We start from the raw sequence: 27,855 nt of genomic DNA on the forward strand, positions 1-27,855 counted from the left end.
CACGCAAGTCACGTCCTTGTAAAATAAAGTGTGTTCTCCTAAGTAGTTAAACTCCTGAGTCCAAATGTAGGCAGACCAGCAGAGGGACCATCGCCCAAGGCAGTGGTGCTCTTCCAGAATCGCTCCCAATAAATTCCTTGTTATTTGAGACCGAGGGCAAGTCCTGGGCCTGTGGTGGGCCTCTTTTTTTTTATTTTAGAGAGAGAGAGAGAGAGAGAGAGAGAGAGAGAGAGAGAGACTACTCCGAAAGGCACTGCAGAGACTTAAGGAGGAAGAAGAGAAACCCCTGCAGCAGCCTGGACACAGTCAATGGAGTCAAATTAAGGACCAAGATGGAAGCATTCCATAAATAATGGACGGTGAAATCAGTCGTGGTTTAAGTTCTTGGGTTCCTGCTTTGAAAGGGAGAACCTCCCCCTCTCAGGAAAAATAATAATAATAATAATAAAAAAGGGAGAAATATATTTACAAAGTAACACAAAAAGGCTTCGTCATCCAAAGGATAAAGAAATGAACAGTTTACTGGTTTTAACTGGGAACATTTCCTGAGCAGAAAGTTCACACTAACAGGATCCGTGGGTTTCAAATAAAAGAACAAATACGTAAAGACCATAATTAAGATTAAAAACAAGGGTATAAAACACTACATGCTAATTTCTGTCAACTTGATAATAAAACTTTAGAGGTGCAGCTTGTGCCAACCACTAGATGGCCCTGTTATATCTAGGCTGGTTACCTAACTCTCGCAACTTTGATCTTTGATAATACTGTCTCGTCTTTTTTTTTTGTCTTTTTTTTCCACAAGGGATATGCTTTCAGTGCAAGATTCCTCTGTTCTGGTTTTTAAAAAAAATTAATAATAATAATAAAATCATGAGTAAACAAAGCACACCCCAGCCATCCTCAATAAACAAGAGCACAACAAAATGAACAACGATAACAGTCATGATCAACAGCGTCCTAACACTGCGGCTAAAAAAAAAAAAAAGAAATATATTTAACAATTCACAACTGTAGTTGGTGAGAACACAAAGAAAAGAAAAGGAAAACAAAAGCCAGCGTAGGCAACTGTACGAGATACAGTCACTGTACCTCAAATCAAACTTAATACCCACCCCATTCCTTAAAACCCAAATACATTTAAAAAGTGAAAGCCTTTGTCCCTTTTGAACTCGTTTCCTAAAAAAATTAAATACTGATTAGCTACAGCTAATGAACTCCCATCGCTCCGGAAAGATAACTGCTGAGAGGAATTTAAAAAAAAAAAACAAGATGAAGGGCAATATATATTTTAAAATCAGCACTTATTGCAATCGTCTTTTTGAAAACTTCATCGGTCAAGGTCTGCGTGCTCAGAGTCGCTTTAAAAAACAAAACAAAAATAAGTCTCCCTCAGGATGTTGAACTGCGCATGACGAAAAATAAAAATCACTTGTTCACTTCAGAACTCCTTCAGAGGGAGGGTGGAAAAAACTCTAATCAAAAAACAACCAACAACAAAAACTCTTAAACGTGTATAAAACTCCATCAGCTCATCGAGATTTGCTTGCGTTGCAGCTGCTTGTCTTCAACCACACTGCAAGAGTAAACACTCTCTGTGGGTCACGTGGGGCAGGAGGGCGTCGTTCGGCTGGTAAAGAGAATCAGGTCGAAGTCGGGGGGGTGGGGGCGGGGCTTGAGTTCCGTCTTGATTACCAGGGAGGTGAGGAAGGCAGAACTTGGGACAGAAAAGGCATGCTCTCCATGGGCCTCATGGCGATGTTGAGGGGCCCGGCGATGTTCATGGGCATGGGCGTGGTGATGGCCACCGGGTGGGCGATGTTCATGGGTGCGGTCGCGGGGATGTTGACCGAGGCGATGTTGACCGGCCCTGTGATGGTGACCGGGTGCTGCAGGCTGACCGGGGACGTGAGGTTCACCGTGTTGGTGGTGATGCTCATCTGCGCTGCGATGGTGACGGGGTTGCTGACATTGCCACGGTTCATCGCTGTGGTGATGGAGGCGGAGGAGGTGATGGGCGTGACCGAGGCGGAGTTGCACACTTCATTGTTGTCTGTGATGAAACAAACACAGAAAAAGGAGGCGACAAACAGGGAACATGTTAAAGGTGTGGCTTTCGGTTCTTCCCATTCCCACCCAGTCCCCGTCTTTTACACTTTTATTGAAGTGTAAATAAAATGAGATGTGTATTTAATAATAGATATTGCATATTCAATCTCTCTCTGATCTCAACAATTTGACTGCTCAATTGTCCTCAAGACTTCCAACTTCTTTTTCTGATGGACTGACATCAGGAAGCCCTTACAATTTTGTTCATTTGTCTGAGGGACCCATAAGTGTGGTTCAAAACCCACTGATTTACAGAGTGGCAGAGCACAGACAATGTTTTTAGACCACATATCAATCCAAATCACACAAACCTTTGCTGAACTTCTCTAAAGCATTTAAACAGTGAGGAGAAGCAGAGAATTAAAAGAATAAAACAAAATAAAAAAGGTATTTAGCAGATCATGTGTGTGTGCCTTTTCCCCCGTGCCCTGGGTTGGTGTTTCACATGAATCTACGTCTTTACCTTTCCGCAGCCCTGAGGAGTTCCACTGCCAGTCTCCTATTCAGAAATACAGACACAGAGTGTTATGATGGCCAGCCGGCCAGGGCTGAGGCCGGGAGTCTTGGTGCCCCCCTCTGGCTAGATGCACAAAGCGGCCTCGTTAGAGCAGAGCGAGGGGCACGTGATATCACCCTACACCAGGCTTGGCCCAGGAGCCAGGGGGCTTAATACAACTGCAAGTGTTGCCATGTCATTACAGTCAGCACAGCCATGCCATGCAGAAAAAAACAAACTACATAGGTTTCTTTCTATACAAGTGGCTGGTCAACTGATTAAACCAGAGCCCAGAACTAGTTTGATATACGTGTGCAATAACTGAGCAGGAGGTAATGCAATAAAATGAAGTGGTACGTCATGAAAGAGCCTGGAAGCATCATGGTCTAATTCCAATATGTTAAAATATGCTAACGAGAGGATTAAGAAGATTGGGAAAACAGAACACGTCGGCGGTTGTGTTTCCAACTTGTTTGAGATGTCGGCGTTTCACAGCTAAAAAGATAGATGGCGTTAAACAAAAACAAACAAACAAACAAAAAAAAGCATGTGGCAGGAGCAAGCAGAACTTCACAGCAGAGGTTTTATAGCAGCTTAGTTCCTGTGACAAGTTCAGGAGAAAGAACCACATCTGAGGTAGCTCCACTGGCGTGAAACCATCAGCTAAGCTACCCCTGCTCCACTATAACGTTCTTCTTGGAGCCACGGGCTAGTGTTAGCTTAGCAAACAGGCTGTAGCAACTTCACACACCACAGCACCAAGTTCAGCTCCAGCTCCAATGATGCAACACGGACGCAAGTTTAAAGGATAAAGCCTAGCACTAAAGTAAACAGCTCCACTTCATTCTCCTTATCACTCTTCTGCATTTATCCGTTACGGTTGTTTTAGTTTCCCCTCCTCAGCTCGGTCTGTTTAAACACAGAGGGCTGTGTTCCCCTTTTGGCGACAAGTGAAAAGGTAGAAGGGGTCAGGTTTGGTAATTGGGAACAGAAGTGTTTAACATTTACGTAATTGTGCACAGTCATATATCTTTATATTCGTAGTGAGTGTAAAGGTTTGAGGATGCTCCTGTGTCACTTTAAAGGCTAAGCAGCAGCGATATGAAAGTGTCAAACAAATAAATAAAGTGGAATTTGAGTTCCTAACTTGTGTTTATTGATCGTCAGAAAACATGTTATTTCTTACTAATTCAAGGAATAAGGTTTAAAAGACCGTTGGTTATCCGTAGTGCTCATTTCACTGGCGCTTTTCCAACAATATGGGCATGTAAGGACACCAACGAAAGGTGTTCAAGAGCCTCTGTAACATGGAGGTAAACAGGGTAAGGACACTCACTTCGCCTGTTTTAATTGGTGTTAGTTAACGTTAGCTTGACTCGCTAAACTCGGTGGCTCAGATTATACTCGGCTACGTAGCTGCATTACGGAGGTTTATAGTGTCGGATGAATTCGAGTTCGACTTCGATCACATTTACAAGAATAACGGTACCTCTACATTTGAGTTTAGCTTATTGCTAGGCTATTGTCATGAATAATGTTGGTTATTTAGCTAGATACTGTCATAACAGTCAGTCATAACGGTGTTTTACCGCGGCGTTGTTCAACTGTTGTCCACCAGTGACGTCACGGTCGCGTTCGAGAATTTCCGTAGCGAGCTTGGGTTTTTCCGTCAATTTAATAAAATTGTCAGTTTTAAAGCAAATTAAGCTGCTATTTTCATTTTAATTCATACTTATATCTGTCAGTAACTACAATAATGTGAAATATTCATGGAGGTCCATTAAGTGGTGCTTAGCCTTTAAGAACTTTCCTTACCACGATACATACACAAACGGTATCAAGGTTTTCTTATGCTTTAAAATATGACTGAAATGACAGACAGACAGACTAACAGTTAACACATAAGCATGGCAATCAGTGCACATCAAGATGGTCCAAACAGAAGCATAAACTGCAGGAGGTGAATGTTACAGGTCTATTACAATCACAGGCATCAAAACACAGTGAAGAACTCATTTTGGTGGCACAACATTCAAGTCAGACATTAAAAGGTTAACATGAAAAACAGAAGGAATGGCTTTATGGATGGAACGAGTGGAAGAAAGGAACTACTCTACATGGTTTAATAAAGAGAAATTTGAAGCAATGCCAAAAACGGGTGCAATTTGGTGACCAAGCTATTGTCAACACACCCATCCACGCATGAGAAAGCCACAATCAGCACCATGGCACTCAGCAGTGACCTGGTTTAATAGGTATCCGCGGATAACCTTTTGAATGATCTTTTAAAATGCGAAGCACATAGGTTTCTAATGAATCTAATCTATCCAGCTGCACTAAGGAACGGACAGAATCAGACACAGCGTGCAGTCCAAAGCCACTCCATCAAACTGCAGGATAGACTTGAGCAGATGTTCTATAAAGCCACTATTCAGACGCAGTCCGTCGCTGCCCTTCTGTATGTACAATCAGGGCTGCAACAAATATTAAATAAATCACTGAATTATTTAAAAGCAGGAAAGTCGGTCAAACAACAGACACATTTACCACACTGTAATGGAACCATGCGCTTCTGTGGTGAAAGAAGATGAATCTAAACTGTAGTTAGTTATTTGCAGCATGCAGATGCTAGCGTTTCACACTGTTCAGTCTGTAGACAAGCAGTAAACAACGCCCATTATTGTATTGTTTAGCCAAGTTGCTCATAAGATGACAACCGCAGTCAGCTAAGGTCCTGGTCTGTGTGGGACACCAATCTCCCACTGCCAAGCTGCTTTAGTTTAAGACGTACAAGTGCAATGCAGTTTATAGGAGACAAAAGAAAGGTCTGCAGCAAACGTAGACGCTACAAGCTATCCGAACTCTAAGCCTATTACAGATTCTGATGTTCAAAGTTACCGTGCTAGCTTTCAGCTGAGCAAGTTGTTTCTTTTGCCCCTAAAAATGGTAACAGAGGGGGCTGGAGAAAGGAAAAACTTTAAAGTGTGCCCCGAGGCGCTTCGTAGACACTGCTAATCCAAATCAGAGCAATTCACAACAGGCCTGAGGATGCAGTCGACTCTGATGCATCAGGAAAGGTGTGCTCTCAAAGAAAAAAAGAACTATGGTAGTTATCAAATTTCTGCTAACCCAGAATCAGGTCTTCAAGCTGCGATTCATTCTTCTAAAAGACAGATTTATGACTAAACAGCGTTCGCAAGAAACATGAGGAGACCCGAAGCATCGTACACAAGGTAATGATCCAGTTGTAAAGGCCAAAAGCAGCTTCAGTAATGTTCATTTTATGTGGACTCATGTTTGATTTATGTCGTTCATGACGAGGCAAGTTTGTGTGTTTCAAACATTCCAGAGAGATCTTTTCCAAATACTCAAGACCTGTTTACGATCCAAAATCCTGAACTTCAAACCAATCCTGACCATCGAACTATCCACTGGGACTTCAGTGGGCGAATGTGCTCAACAACCAAAGAGACACAGCATTGCGAAGAGGAGACATGGAACTAACCTACGCCAGAATGAAGTGGATATTAGTAGATGTTGAGCTAGTCGTTAGGATCTACATGACCGATCCCTCATCATAACGGGTATTGTAGGAGTCACCACGTGCAGGAAGGCTGATACGGGACCACCACTTATCAGCTCCCCCACTTGGGTCTCTTTGAATACCTGAGGTTGGAGGCTCGGAGAGGATGGTGCACTTACCTTTGTTGCAGGAGTTATTGAAGTTGGTCTGGCCGTGCGTCTTTAAATGGCTGGTGATGTAGGCGGCGCTGAGCATCTTGCCACAGATGTTGCAGGTGACCTTCCCTTCGTGTCGGATCATGTGCGAGCGCAGTCTGTCTTTGGTGGCAAAGGCAGAAGTGCAGGCCTGAAGATACGTGGAGAATCTGGTCATTACTACAGCAGTACTCCTAAGTACATCATTAGGCTGCATGTGTTGGTTTATTCATGAGGTCAGAGGTTTAAGCCTGTTCTGGAGCACACAGCTTTGTATCATCAACATATATTGTCATTGGAGCTCATCACTAAGTCACCCTGATTCAAATAAAAGAGGGCAAGGGTGGCAGGAGGCTACTGTGTATGCGAAGGAGATGAAAATAAACCTTTACCGTTACTTGGCATTTGAATGGTCTCTCTGAGGAATGCACATGCTTGACATGGCAACTGAGATGATCAGGCCTGAGGAAGGAGATATAAACAGGTAAGAGAGAGATGCTTTCGGAATAAAAACGAGAACATCACAATTAATCTCTGTTCCTAGCTGACTAGCCCTGTCACAGCCATTACATTAGCGACTTATCGTAAAACATTTAGGCATTTCCTCCATAATTTTGGCTGACCTCAGTATCACCATTTGTGATTTGCTTAAGAATGAACACCACCAGTATTTTAGCCACTTGATCTTTGCTAATCTCTGATTTTATCTGGTCTCCACGCTGGAACCATTATGTAGATTTGTTTGAAAATTGGTTTTATTTATTTAGGATGTTAAAACGTATTTTAGATTCCAATTCCAATGTCTGAATATTCTTAATAACCATTCATTCATTCATTATCTGTAACCCTTATCCAGTTCTGGGTCACGGTGGGTCCAGAGCCTACCTGGAATCATTGGGCGCAAGGCGGGAACACACCCTGGAGGGGGCGCCAGTCCTTCACAGGGCAACACACTCACACATTCACTCAGACTCACACCTACAGACCCTTTTGAGTCACCAATCCACCTACCAACGTGTGTTTTTGAACTGTGGGAGGAAACCGGAGCACCCGGAGGAAACCCACTCAGACACAGGGAGAACACACCACACTCCTCACTGACAGTCACCCGGAGGAAACCCACGCAGACACAGAGAGAACACACCACACTCCTCACAGACAGTCACCCGGAGGAAACCCACGCAGACACAGAGAGAACACACCACACTCCTCACAGACAGTCACCCGGAGGAAACCCACGCAGACACAGAGAGAACACACCACACTCCTCACAGACAGTCACCCGGAGCAGGAATCGAAGCCACAACCTCCAAGCCCCTGGAGCTGTGTGACTGCAACACCTACCTGCTGCGCTCTCTTAATAACCAAATTATTAATAAAAAAATCTTGTTCTTCAAAAGGGGTGTAACTATATGATGATATTATATTATTGTTATATCAGTGTTACTAAATGACAATAATATCGTTTATTGCGATATCAATCACACAAAATGCCTATTGCGACAGGCCAGAAGATGACTGCTTAAAAACCGAACATCGGATTGATCTGGATGATATTTACTTGGGAAGAACAAAACCTGTGAGCGACGTTGGACGTATATTAGAGTTGAACCATTAGAGAGCACATCTATTTGTGACTTCTTAACAGATGTTTTATCACTTTCCATTATGCTAATAGAGCTTCCCACATCTGTACACCTCCAACTCGACCATCAAATCCAGCTTAACGCTATTAGCTTTCCTCCGCTTTCTGAAAGCATCCAGATTCCAAAACCACCTGCTGTCTCACGGCTGAGCCAGACAAGTGGAGTGTGCTTGTGTGAGACAGTCTGAAAAGCTTGAACTCGGGCAACTGCAACCAGTCGCTTGCCCTCTTGAGGCAGCCCTGTGCCAGCTGGTCAGAGGAGGGCAGGATTCACACTGCCCATGCTTCTGCTGAGGAGACGAGTCAAGTGGGATCTCCTCAGCCGTGCGCTGAACCGGAATGGCCAGCCCTCGCTCACTTTCCTCCTCCCCCCCCGCCTCCCCTCGTTGTTTACTGAAGAGGACGGTAGCTTCTAGACGCGTGAAACAAGCAGCCATGGCATGCTGCCCCTCGAGATAACACAGTGCTCTACACACACACTTGACTTCTCCACCAAGGGACAGCAGATTGACAGAGGACAAAATTACACCAATAATAAAGAAAAAAGCTTCACTGCTTTGCTATTTATCTTTAAGATAGTTTGTTGGGGATCCAGCTCCACGTAACGGTCTGGAACAGGGAACAGTTGGCATGCTAAAAACGGCTCCTTTCTTCTCTGCGCTCTGACTTGCGTTGCTCACCCTGAAATTAATCCTCAGATTATTAGTCACGCAGTGCCGCGAGCTGGAACAGGATGTGGAGCGAGCCGGTATGACGCACTCAGCCTTCGCTTCTGCCTGGAAATAGAGGGATGATGCAGCATCGTTCACTCTTAAAGAATCCAGTCTCGGCACACTGAGTGTGGTCTACAGGGACTGCACAATGACCAAGAGGAAATCCCAGACTCATGTCTCACTGGCCCTCTAACTGATTTTGGTTGTCCCCTCCTGGGACTGTGGCAAGCTGAATGTGTCCGCAGCTTGACACAGGAATCAAAGCATTTGGCAATGGTCCCCTCCCCCCTCGGCCCACGACGGTAGGGGCCACTCCAGGAGGCAGGGCCAGGCCGTCGCGTGCTGGGGAAGCACAAAAGCAGCCAGTCACAACTATTCACTGCAGTTATAAATCAGCCGGCGGCAGCCAACGAGAGCGAGACAATGTTAACGTCATATGGAGGAGCAGATGGTGGAGCCAGCTACGTCTTTGTACACGTATTTCAACTTGGAGTATAAAAAAAACACAGAACGAAACACCACATCATGTTCTGCGGGATTAGACAATGCAAGGTAGACTGTTTTAAAGCCGCCTGTAGGACAGTGTTTCTTAAAATAGAACAACAGCCTGAACAGCTCAACTCATTAGCCAAGTACCCTTCAATTGTAAAGGCAGTTAGGTCATACAGGAATCATAATGCTATGATCATAATGTCTCTGATATCTAATAATGAATAATTTAATAATTATTTAAACTACAATTATTTTCTATATTTCCTAGTCACAATACTGAGAAGGTGAAGAAATTATTTATTTCACTGCATTTGTAATCTGATAGCAACACGTCATATCGCTCCAGAACGCTAATCCCAAAGTTGTCCCGACATTTACATCTTTTTAAAGGGGAAACATCATGAAAACACAATCTTATAGTGCCTTAGCACACTAATCTGTGGATCTGGAACACCTACAAACCCACAAACTGTGAAATACTATAACAGTTTTTGATTATCAAATCTGAAAACACGCGATAAAATTTGATACTCTGAATTAGCGCTGCTCATTATGTCGCAAGCTGGCACTTTAGAGTTGTGTATATTAAAAGGTACAAAGACAATTTTACCCAAAGCAAAGCAAACAAGCATGGGGTATTAAAACATAGGGTGGAAAAGAGAAGAGTACAAAGCGAAAGTGACTAAAAGACAGTGTTTCTGCTCCTTGCTTCTCACATCAGGAGTAAACAGAAACTTATTCTTAGCAGTGGCTGAAACTGGTTGTTCTGAATAGGGCGGTTTAGATGTGCGCTGTTTGATCCATGTAGTATTTTAACAAATGCACGTCACTTCCCTTTAAGACCCCAGATGTGTGTTCACTTTGGCAAAAAGTGGTACAATAAATACTCCTTTAAAGATGATCTAAGTACATCGCCGGTAAAATATGTCCCTTTACAAAATCTCTACAAGAAATATAACTATTAGTAAACATACCTCGAGAAGCCCTTCCCACACACTGAGCACACGTATGGCTTGTGGACTCCACCGTCATGCGAACGCACATGGTACGTCATGCGGTCCTTCCTCTTGAACCTCTGCTGGCAGATGGGGCACTCGAAGGGCTTCTCATCTGAGTGCGATAGCTTGTGGCGGTTCAGGTGGTAGACGTCGCGAAAGGCCTTGCCGCACATCTCGCAGCCGTGATTCTTCTTCACGGGCTTGGCCGGCTTTTTGGGCACGCTCTGCTGGCCCATGCCGGTGATGGAGGTGGGCGTCATTATGCTGGAGCCAGTGGAGGCCGAAGTAGTGGCGGTGGTGAGGATGCCAGCGATGGTTGAGATGTACGAGGGGTTGCCACTGTTTTCCCGTGGCACAGTAGAGATCAGAGGAACCATGGTGGGCGCTGTCTGCGCCGTCTTCTTGGGTCTCGACACCATCTTGATGCCCGTGTGGCACGACTCATGCCTCCTCAGGTGGTAGCTGTCACGAAAGGCCTTGTTACAGTAGCCGCAGATGAAAGGCGTCTTGGTTTTGTGCTCCTTCTTTACGATGGGCATGGGACCCCCACCGCCACCGCCACCCCCTCCACCAGCCCCTGTCCCACTGGCAACATTGTCCTTCAAGAGCTCAGCAGCGCTGACCGGGGGTTTCTGGTCCAGTGGGATGGGCATGATGGGCTTCTGGTCCTGCGGCTCGGAGTTCAGCAGAGGCAGCAGGCTGTTTGGGGCCACCTGGTGCTGGTGGTGGAGGGCTTCATTGGCCTGCTGCAAAAAGGAAATAGAGAAAGTATAAGAATAAATAACCGAAGTCTATTCGGTTAGGTGTATATTTTGTATAATAACTGTTAACCTACTTAATTTGAATGAATGTCGTTTCATTTAATTATTAGAACACAAATAGTGCCAGTGTGACCTTTTTTGTTGAATGGAAAAATCCTGAGATTGCAGGGATTCTTTCAAAGCATTAAAAGATTTTACTGGTTATAAGAATAATTTTCAAATGAGCCATATCCTTTACATCTCAAAGAGGAAAGGAGCAGCAGAGTCAGCGGAAGCAGAGTGAGTTAAATGTGCTTACAGCAGGGAAATGAAGATGACAGGTAGAAAGAACTGAGAAAAAACAATTGCGGGCTTTCCCAGGTTGCCCCTAAAGCACAAAACTGCATTTAAAGCACAATGAGATCTTGAGCAATACCCGAAAAAGGGCACTCGCACCTCTTAAAGGTCTCTTTCTTTTGAGCAACGAGCCTCTTTATAAACCTTAGCCTACAGCACTTAAGGTACATAAGCAGAGAAGCTGGACAGGAAATTAATCAAGTATGGTTTATTATGTTTTCAGAGTGGGTCATTAAAGAGGTTTGGACTAAACAGAGCTATTTAGGTGATAAAGTTCACTATTGGCTGCATTATTACCAGACAAGTAGCCATAAATCTCTTTATCATGACCACAATCAGATTCAGACATGTGAAACTGACCCTAGGTCAGCAAGAGAGGACATGTAACTGGATCGCCACTTACAGCAGTCGCCCCGTCTAAAAACAGTCCATCTTTCCACTAGTCTACTGTTTTCACATTCATAACACGGTGGTTATCACTTGCAAGTTAAGTGCTATCTTTGGCTTTCGGACCAGTTTGTCTCTTGTAAGAGGTAATACATTAAAAGCCTGTAAACATCCCAGGGGACCAACAAAAACATTTTAATTGCTAGCCAATGAATATGAGTTGCATATATAATTTTTAAAGCATTTTTTGTGTTACGTATTTGTATATCAAACATTCTCCTGCCGTGGTCGTTTTATACTATATATTACCTAGTATGAAAAAGGCCAACTGTCATTCATATTCCACAGAATACAACCATCAATCAAATTTTATTTATATAGCGCTTCTAACAACAGAAAGTTGTCACAAAGCAGCTTTACAGCGATCCGGGTCCAAGCCTCCTATGAGTGAGCCAAGGGCAACTGTGGCAAGGAAAACCTCGGAAGGAACCAAGAGTCATACGGGGGAACCCATTCTCCTTTAGGTTTGGGGGGAGGGGGGGGGGGCAACCTGAAAGCAGTTTGAAAATAGAAAGTAAGCATTTGTCCTGCTGCAAAAACGTGCAGTAGTTTGTTCTTGGGGATAATACTGTATCCAAAAGTATGCGTGAGGTTTTGTTTGAACGATTTAACCATGGTGCAGCGTATTAATAATTTTGTGTTCGTTTGAAATAAAAGTAAAACGGTCATTTTTAAAACCACCCAACAATTACCATAACATTTCAAGAGCGGGAGAATGGTTGAATTTTGAATAACAATGACGTGCTTTACAAAAACGCTTCAAAACTTTGTACAACTAGCTCTTACATCAATGGGCTATGGAGAGAAATGTTTGTATTTGTCCTCTATCTCCTTGTTACAGGACAACGTGAAAACATCAAAGACTGTTAACCCTTTTAAAATTCAAGCATCTTTGTCGCCACTTCTCAACATGCATCTCTGCCATGATTGTGAACTTCTACCAAGGGATTACAGCTCGGAGCGAAGAACAGCCAGAGGGAACGAGAGAGCGAGGAGTGAGAGAGTACATGAGAAGAGATAGGATGAACAAAAGAGAACAAGAGAGATAGAGAGAGAGAGAGAGAGAGAGAGAGAAAAGAGCGTGTCTGTGTCAGCAGCAGACAGCAGAGCAGCAAAGCCCATTCAAAAATAGAGTGTGACTAATTTTGGGCGCATGTGTAGAAGTGGGCACAGTGTACTCGGGCTGACAGAGCAACAGCCTGGCCCTGGTCAGCATTTCCGCCAGCTTGCTTGATGAGCAACGATGACCGTGATCCGTTGATTATCAGACACAAAAACAGGCCGCGAAGGGCTGCTTCACAGCAGGGACGTTTCAAAGATAAATTCCTCATAGATATTTTTGGGAACTGACTGACTGGATTTGGAATTTCTGCTTTGGTATTGAACCAAACAGCTGAACGGGATTCCAGATACAGGAGTTCATGAATGAAATGCTCCAAGAGAACAATCCAAACAATAGCTGCACAGATGGAAGGTGGAGAGGAGAGGAAAGAGAGAGAGAGAGAGAGAGAAAAAAAAGGATTTGTTTGTGCTGGGTGTCCTACTGAGAGGACAGAAATAGTTCTGAGCATTCTTGGTAACATGGCTCAAAAACAGCCCGATGTCACTTGGAGCTTCTAAATCGGGCCCATGCAAACCGATCTAACCCGCTATGATGCGGCTGACGGGTGACGTGACTGCAAAAGCAGCCGACTCATGTGGAGTGGGGTGACAAGCCAGCTCTGCCTTTGGCGAGAATGAGCTCAGCGCAAACGCAAAACCTGACAGCCGAAAGAGATGGAGAAAAGAACGACCACACAGGAGCTTCAGAACAAGTGGTTTGCCCTCAGGAGGAGGAGGTGGGGAATCTGCAGTTGGAGGAAATGAAGGGCGCTCCGCTGCTGACCCCGCAGCAGAGAGGCTTGTTTATGGTAGCACCAGGGAGGACATCCATCTTTGCTTTCAACCACAATGCCGTCTCAGTCACTGTGGCCTGCGGCTGTGCCGGGAGTGCCCTCGGCAGGCCTTTGTTTACACGGCCAGGGGAAAGCCTGTCTCCAAGAACCCCAAACCACAACCACATAACAGCGGCGCAGCCAGAGCACTGCTACTTTAGGAAACGAACACGTGTCACCAATAACACATACTCACCAATCCACCCTCCAGAAATCTGCAGATTTAACCATGACAGTTGACATCTATTCAAAACACATTTGCCTTTTAAATGGTTAAACGAATCAACGATAAACACTTATTTAATTCGGAAAATGCCACAGATGCTAGGTTTATGCAAAAAAAGTGCTACTCAGAAAAGCTGTCATGCTGTTTCAAGGAAGATGGCTCTTTATGAAAGAGTGGTACTCAATGTGACCTTTTTAAAATCCAGTAGCCTGAAGCGCGTGTCCCAGATTTACACCATTATCACAAAAGCGCATGAAGCCAAGGGCGTCAAAGTGGAACTCCACTGTTTTTATAATTAATTGTAGAAGTTACAGAGTTGTTGAATTTTTCACTGTGGTGGTTCAATGACTCAAAATGCTGTATCAGATATTACAGGAAGTGGTCATGAATATTCTTAGTGAGAAAGTGCCAGAAAACTGCCTTAAATAAAGGGTGATTAAGGCAAAAATAGTCCCTCAAAGTATTGATTTTCCCAGTAAAGACAGCTACAGGTTCACGTTCATGGTTAGGTTTCTTTACACCGTGCCTTTACACTGCGTCTCAGTAACTGAACTGATAACACATTGTTTTTCTACCCTCCTTCGGGTTACATAGTGCAGTTCCTGTAATTCTAAGCTAAGAGTAGCAAAGACAGAGGTTCTCCCCCCTAGCAAATTAAAATATTATGCAAACCAACAGGGGGAGGGTATAAAAACACCACTAACCTAGCGCCACACCACTGAAAAATCAACAAACACAGGTCTGTTCTTGTTTCATAATGCACAATACATTCATTGACTGCAGCAGTAACATATTTTGTCTGTCTTTCTTTGCAGGGGAATTCTTGTACTGAGACTAAACAGAAGCACAGATAAAAGCAGCAGAGACACAACAGCGGAAAAAGAGCCAAAGCCTTGCTTTTTTAGGGAGTCGTTTGCAGAAAAACACCACTTTTGAGTAAACAGGCCAAAACAGTCCATTTTAAACCATGAATCAGATCCAAGCAGGTGTGTGCATGGAGTTTTTCGGAAAAACGCATCCTCTCATGTTCGTTCTCTTGCCCAGAGTACAGCTTCAGAGGCCTCTTAAACACTTCAGGCGGCATGTCAGCACAATAGCAGGCAGGGATGCCACTGGGGGGGGGGGGGGGGGGGGGGGGGAGATAGAGAAGGAGGGGAAAAAAAGGAGCAAGCGCTGGGCTTCTTGCACTATTGTTGTTCAATGGAGCATCCCAAATAGGCGAGGGCCAGCACATATTAGGGTCCGGCCACGGCAACAATCATTTCTTAATCTCCATTATGGCTGCAGCCTCTGTCTAACGGCCTCTCAAAATGGCTCCAGACACAACAGAACACAAGCCAACACGACTGATTTGCTGGCATTTCTCCCAAAAAGTTATTTATAGCAACATTATATACTACCTAAGGAAACCTAAAAATATCACATACCCGATTTCTTACTTAGCTATGCAAGTAAAGGCACATCCTATTGCTCTGGGTAATGTGAGCAGGGCAACTAAAAGGAGGTTGTGAAACAGCTTGCTACAGTGAACAATGCTACCTTCTACTGATACATGAACATTTTGTGTTGTTTGTGACGGTCTATGCACAAGCGGTCTCTGGGAAAAGAGAGCACCACAATTAAGACGAGTGTGTTTTCTTCCGCAATCACGAAAGACCAGGGTTAAACAACTGACCCTTTACATTTGGGTTCAGTCATCCATCCAACGCAGCCAGTCTCAACGGGGATAGGGATGGGTGGAAGAGAGAGGGGGTAGGAGAGGGAGAGAGAGAGAGAATGAGAGAGAGGGAGAGAAGAAAAATGAATTCCACATTGTACTCCTTATTTCATCTGCTCTATTGTTGCGTCCCCCAAATCCGAGCAGTGATGCACTCAGGCCCTGGCAGGGGGTCTTTGTAGGGGAGTCTTCGCTGATTTGGTTCCCCTATTCATGGGTAGAATGGCTGCATTTCTCCACATACCCCTTGGTGGGACGTCTTGCAGATGCAGGGGGACCTGAGAACATGGGATGTTTTAACTGTGGATTGTGTGTGGGAGGGGGTGGAGGGGCGGTGTTTTCTACTGTCTGCACACCTGCCGGGCAGCACCTTCCAGGAAGTGTTTGTGGGTCAGACTCTGTGCTGGGACTGACGTGAGACCGCAGACGGGCAGCCGTGCTCCCAGACACAGGCACGGTGACTGCAGCCTGCTGCGCCTTCACGCCACTCTGACAGTTTTGATCCAAATCGGCTCTGAAGGCTGAGGTCACTCCAACGTAAATAACATCCCAAACCGAACTCGGCTCGAGAATAAGCAGTTTTTTTTGAAAAGGCAGCTCTGGCACAATAGAGAACCGCGCTGGGGACTAGACCGAACGCTGTAGCACATGGTAATTCATTTTCAAGTAAAGCTTTCTTAAATTTGAATTTGAAAGGAAACAAGAGAAAGTGGAATGGGTGTTTAAGCTAAAAGAGGGGGAAAAAAAAAACCTCACATACAACAAAAGATGCCTGGCGCTTTTCATGAAAAAAAGGGCAGGTTGCTTTACTGTACAATATGCCTATTAAAAGTTACAGGATCTTATATTTATTTATTTTTTTACACCCTTTGCGTTAACACAAGTGAGATTTCCCCCCCCCCAATGAGCTCATCCTGAATAAATGTTATTTCGTCACCCGATGGAGCATATTTCCAGACTGATGAGTAATCTTCCCTTTCCCACTGGCACAGTCTGGCATACAATCAATCAAAGGCAATATTCTTCTCAGGAACAAGATCCTACAAGCTAATGTCTCCACAATGACGGCCTAGTGACATGGAAATTATTTTCTCATTCTCCGTAAAAGTCAGGCTAAAAAGAAAACCCCCTGGGTGTCTGATAATAAGGCCAAAACTGTAAAACCAACGCCCCAAAAAGTGGAGGATAAACCAAAAAGGCATGAAACAACCCCAAGGTGACTGCTAATAAACGAGCGTCCAAGCCCTGATGCACTTAGAAATGGGTCACAGAAGAGAAGGTCGCTCAGGCCATCCAACACCTCATTAACATGCCGGCATGCTGGAAGCATGCTCAAGATCAATGACTGAAGGCTTCTGTAAAGGAGAGTGAGAAAGAGCGAGGAAAGAAGCGAGAGAAAGAGATGGATGTTTCTCTGCTGGGCGGGAAGCGCATGAGTCATTCCGCAGTGGCAGTGCCGGTAGCCCTGGGTTTGTGACGGTAACGGGCCCTCTCTCTCCTCGCTTCGCTTTAGCTGAGTAATAAAGGGATTACATGTACTTCCACTCTCTCAGGACTCGCACAATGCCTGTCGTGCCCAAGCATTCAGATGAAAGGACCACCAAATGAAATTCTTTCTCTCTTTCCCCTCTCTCGAAAAGGGCAGAGCGTTGCTCCACTGCCCAAGCACTCACTCGATTTCAGTTAGGATTTGATAGAAGAAGGTTCAGCTCTACTAATAAGCCACTGTTTTGTTTACATCCAAACTCTTCCAACTTGCAGCTGCCAGAAACTTTACAGCTGCTGCCATGGGTGTAGACCCTTCTTATCATCTTTAAAGCTTCCACCAAAGTTGATAAACAGATCGGCTAGGCCAGACACAAGCTTAAATCTCTACAGAAGTGGCCGTGAGATAACAGTTAACAGTTCCTGCTTAGAACAGTAGCGTGTGGCCTGAACTTTCACTCCTGAGATTTAAACAGGCTACTGGGTGATTTACAGGTCAACATCATTGCCCTTTTGAGCAAAACAGGAGCTGTGGTTAACATTGGAATTCTTTTTTTTTTTTTTAGTTTAGCTGCCTACATTGGAAGTTTCTGGCTGGGTTTTTGGGCTTGCACCAATTAGCAGGTAACAGCTGCACTTCTGTGACACACTGGGAATACAGTAGCTCTACCTGTCGCAATTACAGCAACAACTTCAAAGCTGGGAGGTGGCAGGGAAAGGAGCTTGCCCCGAGGACACGCATTTCAGCCACTAATCAAGTCTACTATTCAAAGTGCGTATGAGAAAGCCAAAACCAAGGAGAAAGTGATGCTTTTTTGAGTTGTTGTTGATGCCATCTCTGAGGTGTCGTGCTGGCCATTAGACACAGTTAACCAGACCCACACAAACAATAAGGTAAGCGCAAGTCAAACATCTTTCCCTCAGATTTGAAGGAGTTAGGACATGAACCCATGCAAATGTGGTACGTTAGATGACTCAAGCTGAAAATGCAACATTCAAAGCAAGCAAAACCAAACTATGGGATCTTGAGTGTGTCATTTCAGATTCACTGCTTCTACTTCTACAGAAACACCACTGTTAAAGGGGGATTCCCTGGTTTTCTAAATTTCTGCAGAATTCAATAGTCATTCAAGAGTTGACTGATGTAAAATCTTGCATAGTGGAGGTCTTACCAGCTTAGATTTCTTTACAGTATTGATGCACATAGCCCTTAAGTTTAACATCCAAAATGATCAGCAAACTTACAAATCTACTGGGGTTTTAGGTTTGAAAATCACACAAATATTAAAACCGTATCAAGGCTGTCCTTGGGTCCTACTGTGCCTCACAAAAGCTAAGGTTAGGTATATTTTTACAAACACTAATCTCTGTCAGATGTCTGGTTCAAATCACCACCACCATAAATAATTCTGCTTGGGGAGAACTCGACTTTGTCAAGTAGAAATATAACAATAAATAAATAAATAACTGTATTCCCCTTTCAAGAAATCAGACACCACATGTTCAGCCAGGCCACCGAAGGACCACCAAATCAAATTCTTTCTCTCTGTACTTTCCTACAAATTCTCCAAGATTCGCTCTGCTCTCCAGCCATTTGTCCCGTCCTCAGCTGATACCACTTTTAATTCTTCAAATAAGCTTTCCCTGATTTCCTCCCAGAGCCTACTAGACAAACAGGGTTGGACACAAACTCAGAGCTTCATAAAACCACTTCAAGTTTGTTGCATTCACTGTAGTAATCCAGGGTTTAAGGAATGGTGTGATGCTCATGTCCAGACAGAGCAGGAGTGGTTCATCTCTATCCACTTCACACATGGCATGATGTGAAATCAACACCAGGCAAATAATACTGAGGGAGGAGGGCTGTTTACTACCATGCTTTCCCAAACTAGCTGATACAGTGAGTTCTGAGTTATCCTTGCCTCACTTAAGCATCTTAAGCATGGAAAAGCACCAGCTCCATGTATTTTTTAGACGTCCAGAATAATTGGAAATTATATTTGAATGTGAACTTTAAGTTTAGTGCCAACGAATCATCTACAACAGCCGCACAAGGTAGAAGAAGCAAACAGACTGAAAAATACTGGCCTTACACCTAACAAATATTCAAGTGGTTTATCCACAGACAAATTTCCAATAAAATTGTAATAAAATCACGGGAGCATTGCTAATGTAGTGATGTGCTTCCGTCGTCTTGACTGTTTGGTGTAAAGTTGTTGGGATAGCAGGAAATCGTCTGTGTTTAATGCTAAACAAACGCTAGAAGACTTTGAAAAGACTTTTAGAAAAACTAAAATCTGACACCCTTTCACATCTGAAGACAATGTGGTTTTTAGGCAGAGACTAATTCTTGCAGGGCCATATAAAAACGTATATTAGGCAAGATAAACAAGACAAACAGTCTGCAAAATTAGTCTGCGATTTTTTGTGTCAAGATTTACATGTTTCAAAGTTTTTTCGATGTTTTCTAAAGCATGGTTAGCATGACTTAACTACTGTAGTATGGTACTAACATTGTGAATTTTAACATATTTAGTTCTATTTCTTTTGACTTATGAGTTAGAGTAAGTGAACATTTTGGGGGGAATCCATTAGACCCAGTTCGTTTGAATGTAGATCCTGTGTAACACTGTTAGTGTGCTGTATGTCTGTCATTATATTATTATACATATATATATATGTCACGAAATCTATTGTGATATTATATTCTTGCTTTATCATACACCCCTTCCACCAGTGTCTTTTCCTTTCAACTGGTTCTTGTCCAAAATATAATATAAATAAGATTTCAGTTGTAGTTATCCGGGACTCAAGTGAACCCAACAGTTTTGTCGGCCAGTGTACTCTGAAAACTTTTAAAAAAGCATTAATATTTCTTTAATGATATCCTAACAATGTTATTATCCCGTGTTCAGGTCCAAAATAAAGAACAACAGAAAACAGCACCGTCTGAATATATCTAATCTGTCTTTGTAGACACGAATCCTCACATTTTGAACAGATTTTTTAAGGCTCATTCACCCTGAGGTAAAATACAGAGGTTAGCCTGTTAGCACAAAGTAATCGCCTTAGAAAACAACCTTAAAACCCATCCAAAATGAACTATAGGTGTGTTTAAACGAATTGGCCTCTTTAGTTTAACCTTCTGAATGATTTTGGGGAGAAAAGACGGTACGAAAGCCACCCCGGCACGCTTTGTGAGGACTAAACGCGTTCAAAAAAGAAAGGAATAACGTTCAATAAAAAGCGTGTGAGCGCTTTAGACGCATAGCTCAAATTCCTGAACCCCGCGGCTTAACGTTGCCATCCATTTGTGCCGTTTGAATATCTCCCTCCCGAAAAAAGTTACCAAGCGCCAAACTTGACTTCTCAGCCACACGTTTAGCGCCTTTCCTCGCGTTATCCTCCAGGATAAAGCGTTTCTGCGGGCGAAAAGGCGGTTAAACGTGAGAGAAATCAATGTTACTAAGTCCTGTTTAAAACCAGCCAAAAAAAGAAAGAAAGAAAGAGAACACGACTGGCGTTTGGAAGCGACGACTTGTGTTTGCTCGCTTTTTTAAATTAAAACGGCGGATTTCTGACCGAGGTGAGCGGCTTTAAACAAAACCCACAACACTTAAGAAATATCCGAATGAGTATTCGCCAGTATTTAGCGACTCTGGAGAACAAGGAGAGGGCTTTTTTTGGGTGTCCGACGTCCCGCTCCTGCTCCTCACAGCTGGAAGCCCGGGACTGAGCTTCTATAACGTTACCATTGTTTTGCTTGAATTGGAGCAAAAACACAGCTCTCTTTAAAAGAAAACTCCCGCTCGGGAAGAGGCGAGGCTTTCCCCCGTCGACTTCTACGCGTTATTTTAAAAAAATTTAGCACCCCACGGCGCCGTTTACGTACCTGAAATAAAAATGAACTCCAGCTCGGCTCCATTGCAACACTTAAAAAAAATCTGCAAGAAATCTACAACAAAGCAGCTAAACATGGCAGCGGCTACAACTTCCTCTCACCCCCGGGCCCAACCAAATCCGAGATAGGGGGGGAGCGCCACCACATCATGGTTAAATTCACTTTTATATAACGTATTTAATGTCTAAACTTGCTCTGTGTGCCTCTGAAAGGGATTTCATAATGTAATGTACATTCTTTTATAGGGCGGTGTTGTTTAAACGTACGTTATATTTAACGCGTACCTGCGCACACCCCTTTTCATGCCGCGTTCACCAGACTCTCTGGGGACACTACATGGGTGATTCCACGATTCCATTTGTGTCCCACTGATGTTAGCTTACATATAGCCTACATATAATTAGGCTATAAAAAGTCAACCTGAAATCTATTTAAAATATATATAAAAGTGTCCTTCACATTACTGTTTGACTGTGTTCCAGATAAATATCATCATAAAGTCACTCTAAGATAAATACAACTTTTTTTTTTCTTGTTGGCTCATATCCTAGGACTCACTAAAGTACAATTTATTGGCAGTGTGTCGTTTAAAATACGAATTTTTGTAAAATACAACACATTTTGTCCTCATATTCTGTCCTGCGCAAATGCCAAGTTCATTCATTCATTCGTTTGTTCATTCGTTCATTCATTTTTAGGACCGTGCTTGGTCCGGATCCAACCTGGAATCACTGGGTGAAAAACAGGAACACAACCTGGACTAAGAGCACACTCACACATTTGGACACTGTCAAATAGCCTGTGTTTTTGGAACTGTGGAAGTAAGATGGAGCACCCGGAAGGAAACCCACACAGACACAGGGATGACAAGCTTCACAGACAGTGGTTATGCCACGGTGCTGCACTAAATGTCTTGGTTACCTCAGAAATACATCATATTAAGAAAGTAAACTGCACACCAACTTCCAGTGTATGTTTATTTAAAAATTTAGTGGCAGCAGTAAAATAGCAGACTGCAAATAACTGAACACCCCTCCCCTTTCAACATGCTGCCATTTCAAGAAAACAACATTCATATATTTTTGTGTTTTTAACTTATACACAAGCACGTTCCTTTTCTTTTTTCAGTCAGGATGAAAACTATGAGTTTTTTTTAATCAGTAATTTTTGTGCCATTCATTTGTTTAAGTGGACATCTTTGTGATTTTGCTGTAAAGTCTCTCAGCGACCTGGAAAAAGCAAACATTTCCAAATTTAGAGTCTATTTTAAGCCCGTGTCTCATAATTAGGATTGACGTTTGTTATTTGTAGACACTGCACTCTTACACAAGCCTTGAAGGCTATTGGGTTAACATGCTTACTGAGATTATTTCAGTAAGAGCCAAAGAAAGTCATTTAACGTTATTTAAGGACATCATTTAAAGTCAGTGCCAATAAACAACTTCACTAGAATATAAATAATGCTGATGTCTCTCTTTATATATATACAGTGTCAGTTCTATGTCTCTTGTTTTTAATGCAGTAAACGAACACTGCTATCGTTTGTATTAGAAAATGATTAAAGTCTGATTCAATCTGCAGTCTGCCTTTGAAAACCTGATTTTGTGTGATGTCATAAAAAACAACTCATTTACATACAGTATATCAATCAGTTCAGCTTACAGCACTTTCGCTCTGTTCATTTACGCTGAAGTTATAAAGAGTGTTTCCACCCAGGCTGCTGGGTGTAGCCTGTACGTCTTCCAGTAACAAGACTAGCTGGTTTAATTTGACAGGAATGGGCATTTAAAAAGGAATTATGTCCCAAAATCTATACACACGCTTGATGAGGACAGCAGCCGATCTGTACCAGTGCTCTCACAAAGACACAGACCTCGGTTTTATGTCTTATCTGAAGTCCCTCTCACTGAACACAGGCATTGGGATCCCCACAGACAACAGGAACAGTGCCCCCTGAAGACCTGCCAGGCCCAAACCTGCTTAGCTTCAGTGGATTTGTGTGTTGTGGTGTCGTAACGCCTGAACTATTCTGTTGTATCTTTACAGTGCTATAGGTTCATCATTTACTAATTTATTAAATATATAGTTAGATATATTATGTGTCCCCTCGTAAAGTCATTAGAAATATGATCAGAATTAGAGGCAGGGCCTATTGTACAGTAGTTAATTATGACAGGATTCTACTGTTTGTAATCCATTTATAATCAGTTAAGTCCTGAAATCCTTGTGTTACTGGTGCATTTCCTGGAGTTCCATTCCGCGCTGATGTCTCCCTGTAGCTCCTGTTGCTGCGCTGTTTCATCACACCATGGCTGCTCTCATATGATGGCTTTATTGATATGTCTGTGGTATTACACCCTTGAAATATTATTAAATATAATCTGTCAAAACGGCTGATTACAGGATTCCATCGATTTGAGCTCAGTTCATTTAAAAATAAAAAGGAATGGCGGTAATCATTTTGCGAGGTTGATTCTGGATGACCCAATTTTAGGCAACAGTGTTTTCATTTCTCATTCCAGGCGATTTTAAGATGTATTTACTGCAAATGACTTAAAGGAACCATATCAAGGAACACAGAAGTTAACAGTTGGCTACTATACAAACATCCGTTTTCAAAATGTACCATAAAAGGCTTAGCATATTTAGCTCATATTTGGAAACTAACCTGCAGAAATGTCCTATTTCATTGCTTTTGTTTTGTCCTACAACCAGCTAATTAGCATAGAGGAGTTAAGCCACACCCATTCACACTGAAGTTATAAAGAGTGTTTCAACACACATTTGGCTTTGAATAAGGCCCTGTACAGTGTAGTCATGTAGTAAAGAGGTTATTTACATAGATGAGATTTAAAGACACAGTAACAAAACAGTTGTGTTCACAGTTTTTATGACATTAACTTTTAAATTATGTAGTTTTTTGGTGCATAAAACTCATACATATACAGTTATCACTTCCACATTGCAGGGGTTAAGTGCATGTCACCCTAGCAATCTGTGTAAAATAAATTCAGTACAGGAATATTTTATACAACAGTGTTTTTATTTTATGCATTTTTAGTTCCTAATCTTGCTCTAGTGGTTTCCCATGTTCACGTGGGTTTCCTCCGGGTGACTGTCTGTGAGGAGTGTGGTGTGTTCTCCCTGTGTCTGTGTGGGTTTCCTCCGGGTGGCTGTCTGTGAGGAGTTTGGTGTGTTCTCCCTGTGTCTGTGTGGGTTTCCTCCGTGTGACTGTCTGTGAGGAGTGTGGTGTGTTCTCCCTGTGTCTGCATGGGTTTCCTCCGGGTGACTGTTGGTGAAGAGTGTGGTGTGTTCTCCCTGTGTCTGTGTGGGTTTCCTCCGGGTGGCTGTCTGTGAGGAGTTTGGTGTGTTCTGCCTGTGTCTGTGTGGGTTTCCTCCGGGTGGCTGTCTGTGAGGAGTTTGGTGTGTTCTCCCTGTGTCTGTGTGGGTTTCCTCCGGGTGGCTGTCTGTGAGGAGTTTGGTGTGTTCTGCCTGTGTCTGTGTGGGTTTCCTCCGGGTGGCTGTCTGTGAGGAGTTTGGTGTGTTCTCCCTGTGTCTGTGTGGGTTTCCTCCGGGTGACTGTCTGTGAGGAGTGTGGTGTGTTCTCCCTGTGTCTGTGTGGGTTTCCTCCGGGTGACTGTCTGTGAGGAGTGTGGTGTGTTCTCCCTGTGTCTGTGTGGGTTTCCTCCGGGTGGCTGTCTGTGAGGAGTTTGGTGTGTTCTCCCTGTGTCTGTGTGGGTTTCCTCCGTGTGACTGTCTGTGAGGAGTGTGGTGTGTTCTCCCTGTGTCTGCATGGGTTTCCTCCGGGTGACTGTTGGTGAAGAGTGTGGTGTGTTCTCCCTGTGTCTGTGTGGGTTTCCTCCGGGTGGCTGTCTGTGAGGAGTTTGGTGTGTTCTGCCTGTGTCTGTGTGGGTTTCCTCCGGGTGGCTGTCTGTGAGGAGTTTGGTGTGTTCTCCCTGTGTCTGTGTGGGTTTCCTCCGGGTGACTGTCTGTGAGGAGTGTGGTGTGTTCTCCCTGTGTCTGTGTGGGTTTCCTCCGGGTGACTGTCTGTGAGGAGTGTGGTGTGTTCTCCCTGTGTCTGTGTGGGTTTCCTCCGGGTGGCTGTCTGTGAGGAGTTTGGTGTGTTCTCCCTGTGTCTGTGTGGGTTTCCTCCGGGTGACTGTCTGTGAAGAGTGTGGTGTGTTCTCTCTGTGTCTGCGTGGGTTTCCTCCGGGTGACTGTCTGTGAGGAGTGTGGTGTGTTCTCCCTATGTCTGCGTGGGTTTCCTCTGGGTGCTCTGGTTTCCTCCCACGGTCCAAAAACACACATTGGGAGGTGGATTGATGACTCAAAATGTCCTTAGCTGTGAGAGTGTGAGTGTGTGTCACCCTGTGAAGGACTGGCGCCCCCTACAGGGTGTATTCCTGCCTTGTGCCCAGTGATTCTGTGTAGGCTCTGGACCCACCGCGACCCTGAACTGAATAAGGGTTACAGATAATGAATGAATGAATGAATGAATGAATAACCTTTCTCTACAGTTCTCGCCTCTTGTCTATTTTAACCTTAAAATGAATTGTGTACATTTCTGGTATTCAGATATAAAATGTTCCTTTTATACAATGTTACACATATATTTTATGCATTACTGTGTTTTTACAGCTGTTATTCCATCTGTTGCTTTTCCCATTCCCATTTAATTCCTTATGCCGAGCCGAATTATAGCAAAACTGTGATCTGATGTAGAATGGAGAACTGTACCACAGAGGAAAATATTCAAGATAAATATAGGCTTTAAAGCATCTAAGCAGGCATTTCAGAGCGGGGCTTGTGGATGCTATAACACTCCTGAACTGTGTTCTATATTGTTTATAAGCTTCTCTAAAAACATTTTGAAAAATCCACTCATTCATATCACTGTTATTGTCATTTTTCCGGGCTGTTCTTTGAACTCTTTTGGCTGTGAATAGCCGCTCAGAAAAGGTGGGCCCCATTGTGCATTTCAATCTTTGTCCCAATGTACATTGGACGCTTGTTGTCCAGATTCAGTACAATGAGTGCTGCAGAGGGACTGAGGTCAGCCCATTCTCAGCTGGTCCAGCTCAATGCAGTCCATAACGCCCAGTGTCCGGCACCCACTTCAGATATAGTTATGCAGATGGTATGTTTTGGCATTTTTCCAGCTTTGGATTGGAAAGAAAGAAAGGTGAGTCCATCTATAAAATCATAATGTAGTTTATGACCTGTGGGAGCATCGCAGAGGTTTGTGCTGTGAATTGTTTTGAGAATGTGATTATATGGGCTTGATTTTCTATATGGACTTTTAGTACATATAAGAATGAATAAATACGTCTAGTTTTATAGCACACAGCTTGGTTTCTGTTTGGTGTAAGTCATTATGTAGATAGAGGTACCTATGATTAGTTTAAGAACCGTAACAGTTGTCCACATATTCAAATGAAGCTCCATTGTGATGTCACAAAAACCAGAGCATAACATAGATCCGGCATGGCAGTCTACAGTAATGTAGCCCAGCCCAAAGACACATTTCAGCTTGAAATGTATCACAGCGCTCAGCAGCCAATCAGACGTAGGCTCATATACATATTACTGTAACTGTTTTTTTTTAGCCTGTAAACCCACATGTATTAGCTGTACTGATATTTATTTCCCATTTTGTCTCTGAGCAGCCTGAGGAATGGGAGACTGGTCCATTCTCGGCCGCTTCCTGACGGAAGTGCAGAACCACTCCACGGTGATCGGCAAGATCTGGCTGACCATGCTGCTGCTGTTCCGCATCCTGCTGGTGGCGCTGGTGGGCGATGCCGTGTACAGCGACGAACAGTCCAAGTTCACCTGCAACACTCTGCAGCCGGGCTGCAGCAACGTCTGCTACGACACCTTCGCTCCCGTCTCGCACCTACGCTTCTGGGTCTTCCAGATCGTGCTGGTCTCCACGCCGTCCATCTTCTACGTCATCTATGTGCTGCACAAGATCGCCAAAGATGAGAAGCGTGATATAGAGTCAAAGGAGAAGGCAAAGGAGGATGCTATGATGGAGAATGACCAGGAGGAGGCGACGGAGGTCAAGACTCCCAATCCACAGGCTCAGTCTGTGGAGGTCTGGGGCCCTCAGGTGGTGGAGGGCTTGGACCAGACCTTGTTGGAGGATGATTTTAGGGAAGTGTCCAAAGATCCCACCGAGTTGTCCAGCCACGTGCTGTTGACGTACATCGTCCACATCGTGCTGCGCTCCATCATGGAGTTGGTATTCCTCGTTGGTCAGTGTTGCCTTTTTGGCTTCGAGGTGCCTCATCTGTTCCAGTGCGACACGTATCCCTGCCCCAACCGAACGGACTGCTTCGTGTCCCGCGCCACAGAGAAGACCATCTTCCTCAACTTCATGTTCAGCATCGGTCTGGGCTGCTTCCTCCTCAACGTGGTGGAGCTGCACTACCTCGGCTGGGTCTACGTCTTCCGGATCATCTGCCTGGCTTGTTCCGCTTGCTGTGACCCGGACGATGCTCCCAACCCTCAGCGAGTCCAGACCCTGTACTCCAGTCGCAAGCCTCTCCTGCTGAAGCTCACTCACTCCCTGAGGGGGCACCTGCTGCTGCAGTCCTCCCTTCCAATGACCTTGGAGAAGGAGAGTAGCTGTCCCGCACACGGACCCTCCATCTCTTTCGAGACAGACTCCACCCTGGAGTACGCAAGAAGACCTGAGAGCAAGGAGCATACGTTGGGCAGAAGTAAGAAGTCTTGGCTGTGAGTTGTCTTTCGACATTCTTGATGTTTTCTGAGGCATTAAAGGAACATTACATCACTTTTCGGCCTTATGTGTATTTACTGATATGTATCATACTGTTGTTTACTACAGACACTCCTTGCTTTCCATCTTCTCT

The 27,855-nt window shown here is 44.0% G+C and overlaps 2 protein-coding genes across 4 annotated transcripts; one reads left to right on the plus strand and one right to left on the minus strand.

The window, feature by feature from the left end:
* Nucleotides 1–211: 211 nt before the first annotated feature.
* vezf1a (vascular endothelial zinc finger 1a) lies at nucleotides 212–21,108 on the minus strand. Of its 2 annotated transcripts, XM_066650694.1 has the most exons (6): nucleotides 20,969–21,108; nucleotides 10,147–10,916; nucleotides 6,715–6,784; nucleotides 6,308–6,473; nucleotides 2,573–2,608; nucleotides 212–2,053 (listed from the first exon to the last, which is right to left on the minus strand). In XM_066650694.1, exons 1-6 carry the CDS (start codon nucleotides 20,999–21,001, stop codon nucleotides 1,692–1,694), a joined length of 1,437 nt encoding a protein of 478 aa, XP_066506791.1. In that variant the 5' UTR covers nucleotides 21,002–21,108; the 3' UTR covers nucleotides 212–1,691. The 2 variants fall into 2 exon arrangements, with proteins under 2 accessions (XP_066506791.1, XP_066506792.1); XM_066650695.1 differs by lacking the exon at nucleotides 2,573–2,608.
* LOC136674619 (gap junction delta-2 protein-like) lies at nucleotides 20,543–27,722 on the plus strand. 2 transcript variants are annotated; one of them, XM_066650697.1, is made up of 2 exons: nucleotides 20,543–20,662; nucleotides 26,644–27,722. In XM_066650697.1, exon 2 carries the CDS (start codon nucleotides 26,652–26,654, stop codon nucleotides 27,720–27,722), a length of 1,071 nt encoding a protein of 356 aa, XP_066506794.1. In that variant the 5' UTR covers nucleotides 20,543–20,662; nucleotides 26,644–26,651. The 2 variants fall into 2 exon arrangements, with proteins under 2 accessions (XP_066506794.1, XP_066506793.1); XM_066650696.1 differs by lacking the exon at nucleotides 20,543–20,662 and adding an exon at nucleotides 26,450–26,543.
* Nucleotides 27,723–27,855: the final 133 nt, after the last annotated feature.

This window comes from Hoplias malabaricus, chromosome 18, assembly GCF_029633855.1.
Source record: "Hoplias malabaricus isolate fHopMal1 chromosome 18, fHopMal1.hap1, whole genome shotgun sequence".
Classification (NCBI taxonomy): Eukaryota; Metazoa; Chordata; class Actinopteri; order Characiformes; family Erythrinidae; genus Hoplias; species Hoplias malabaricus.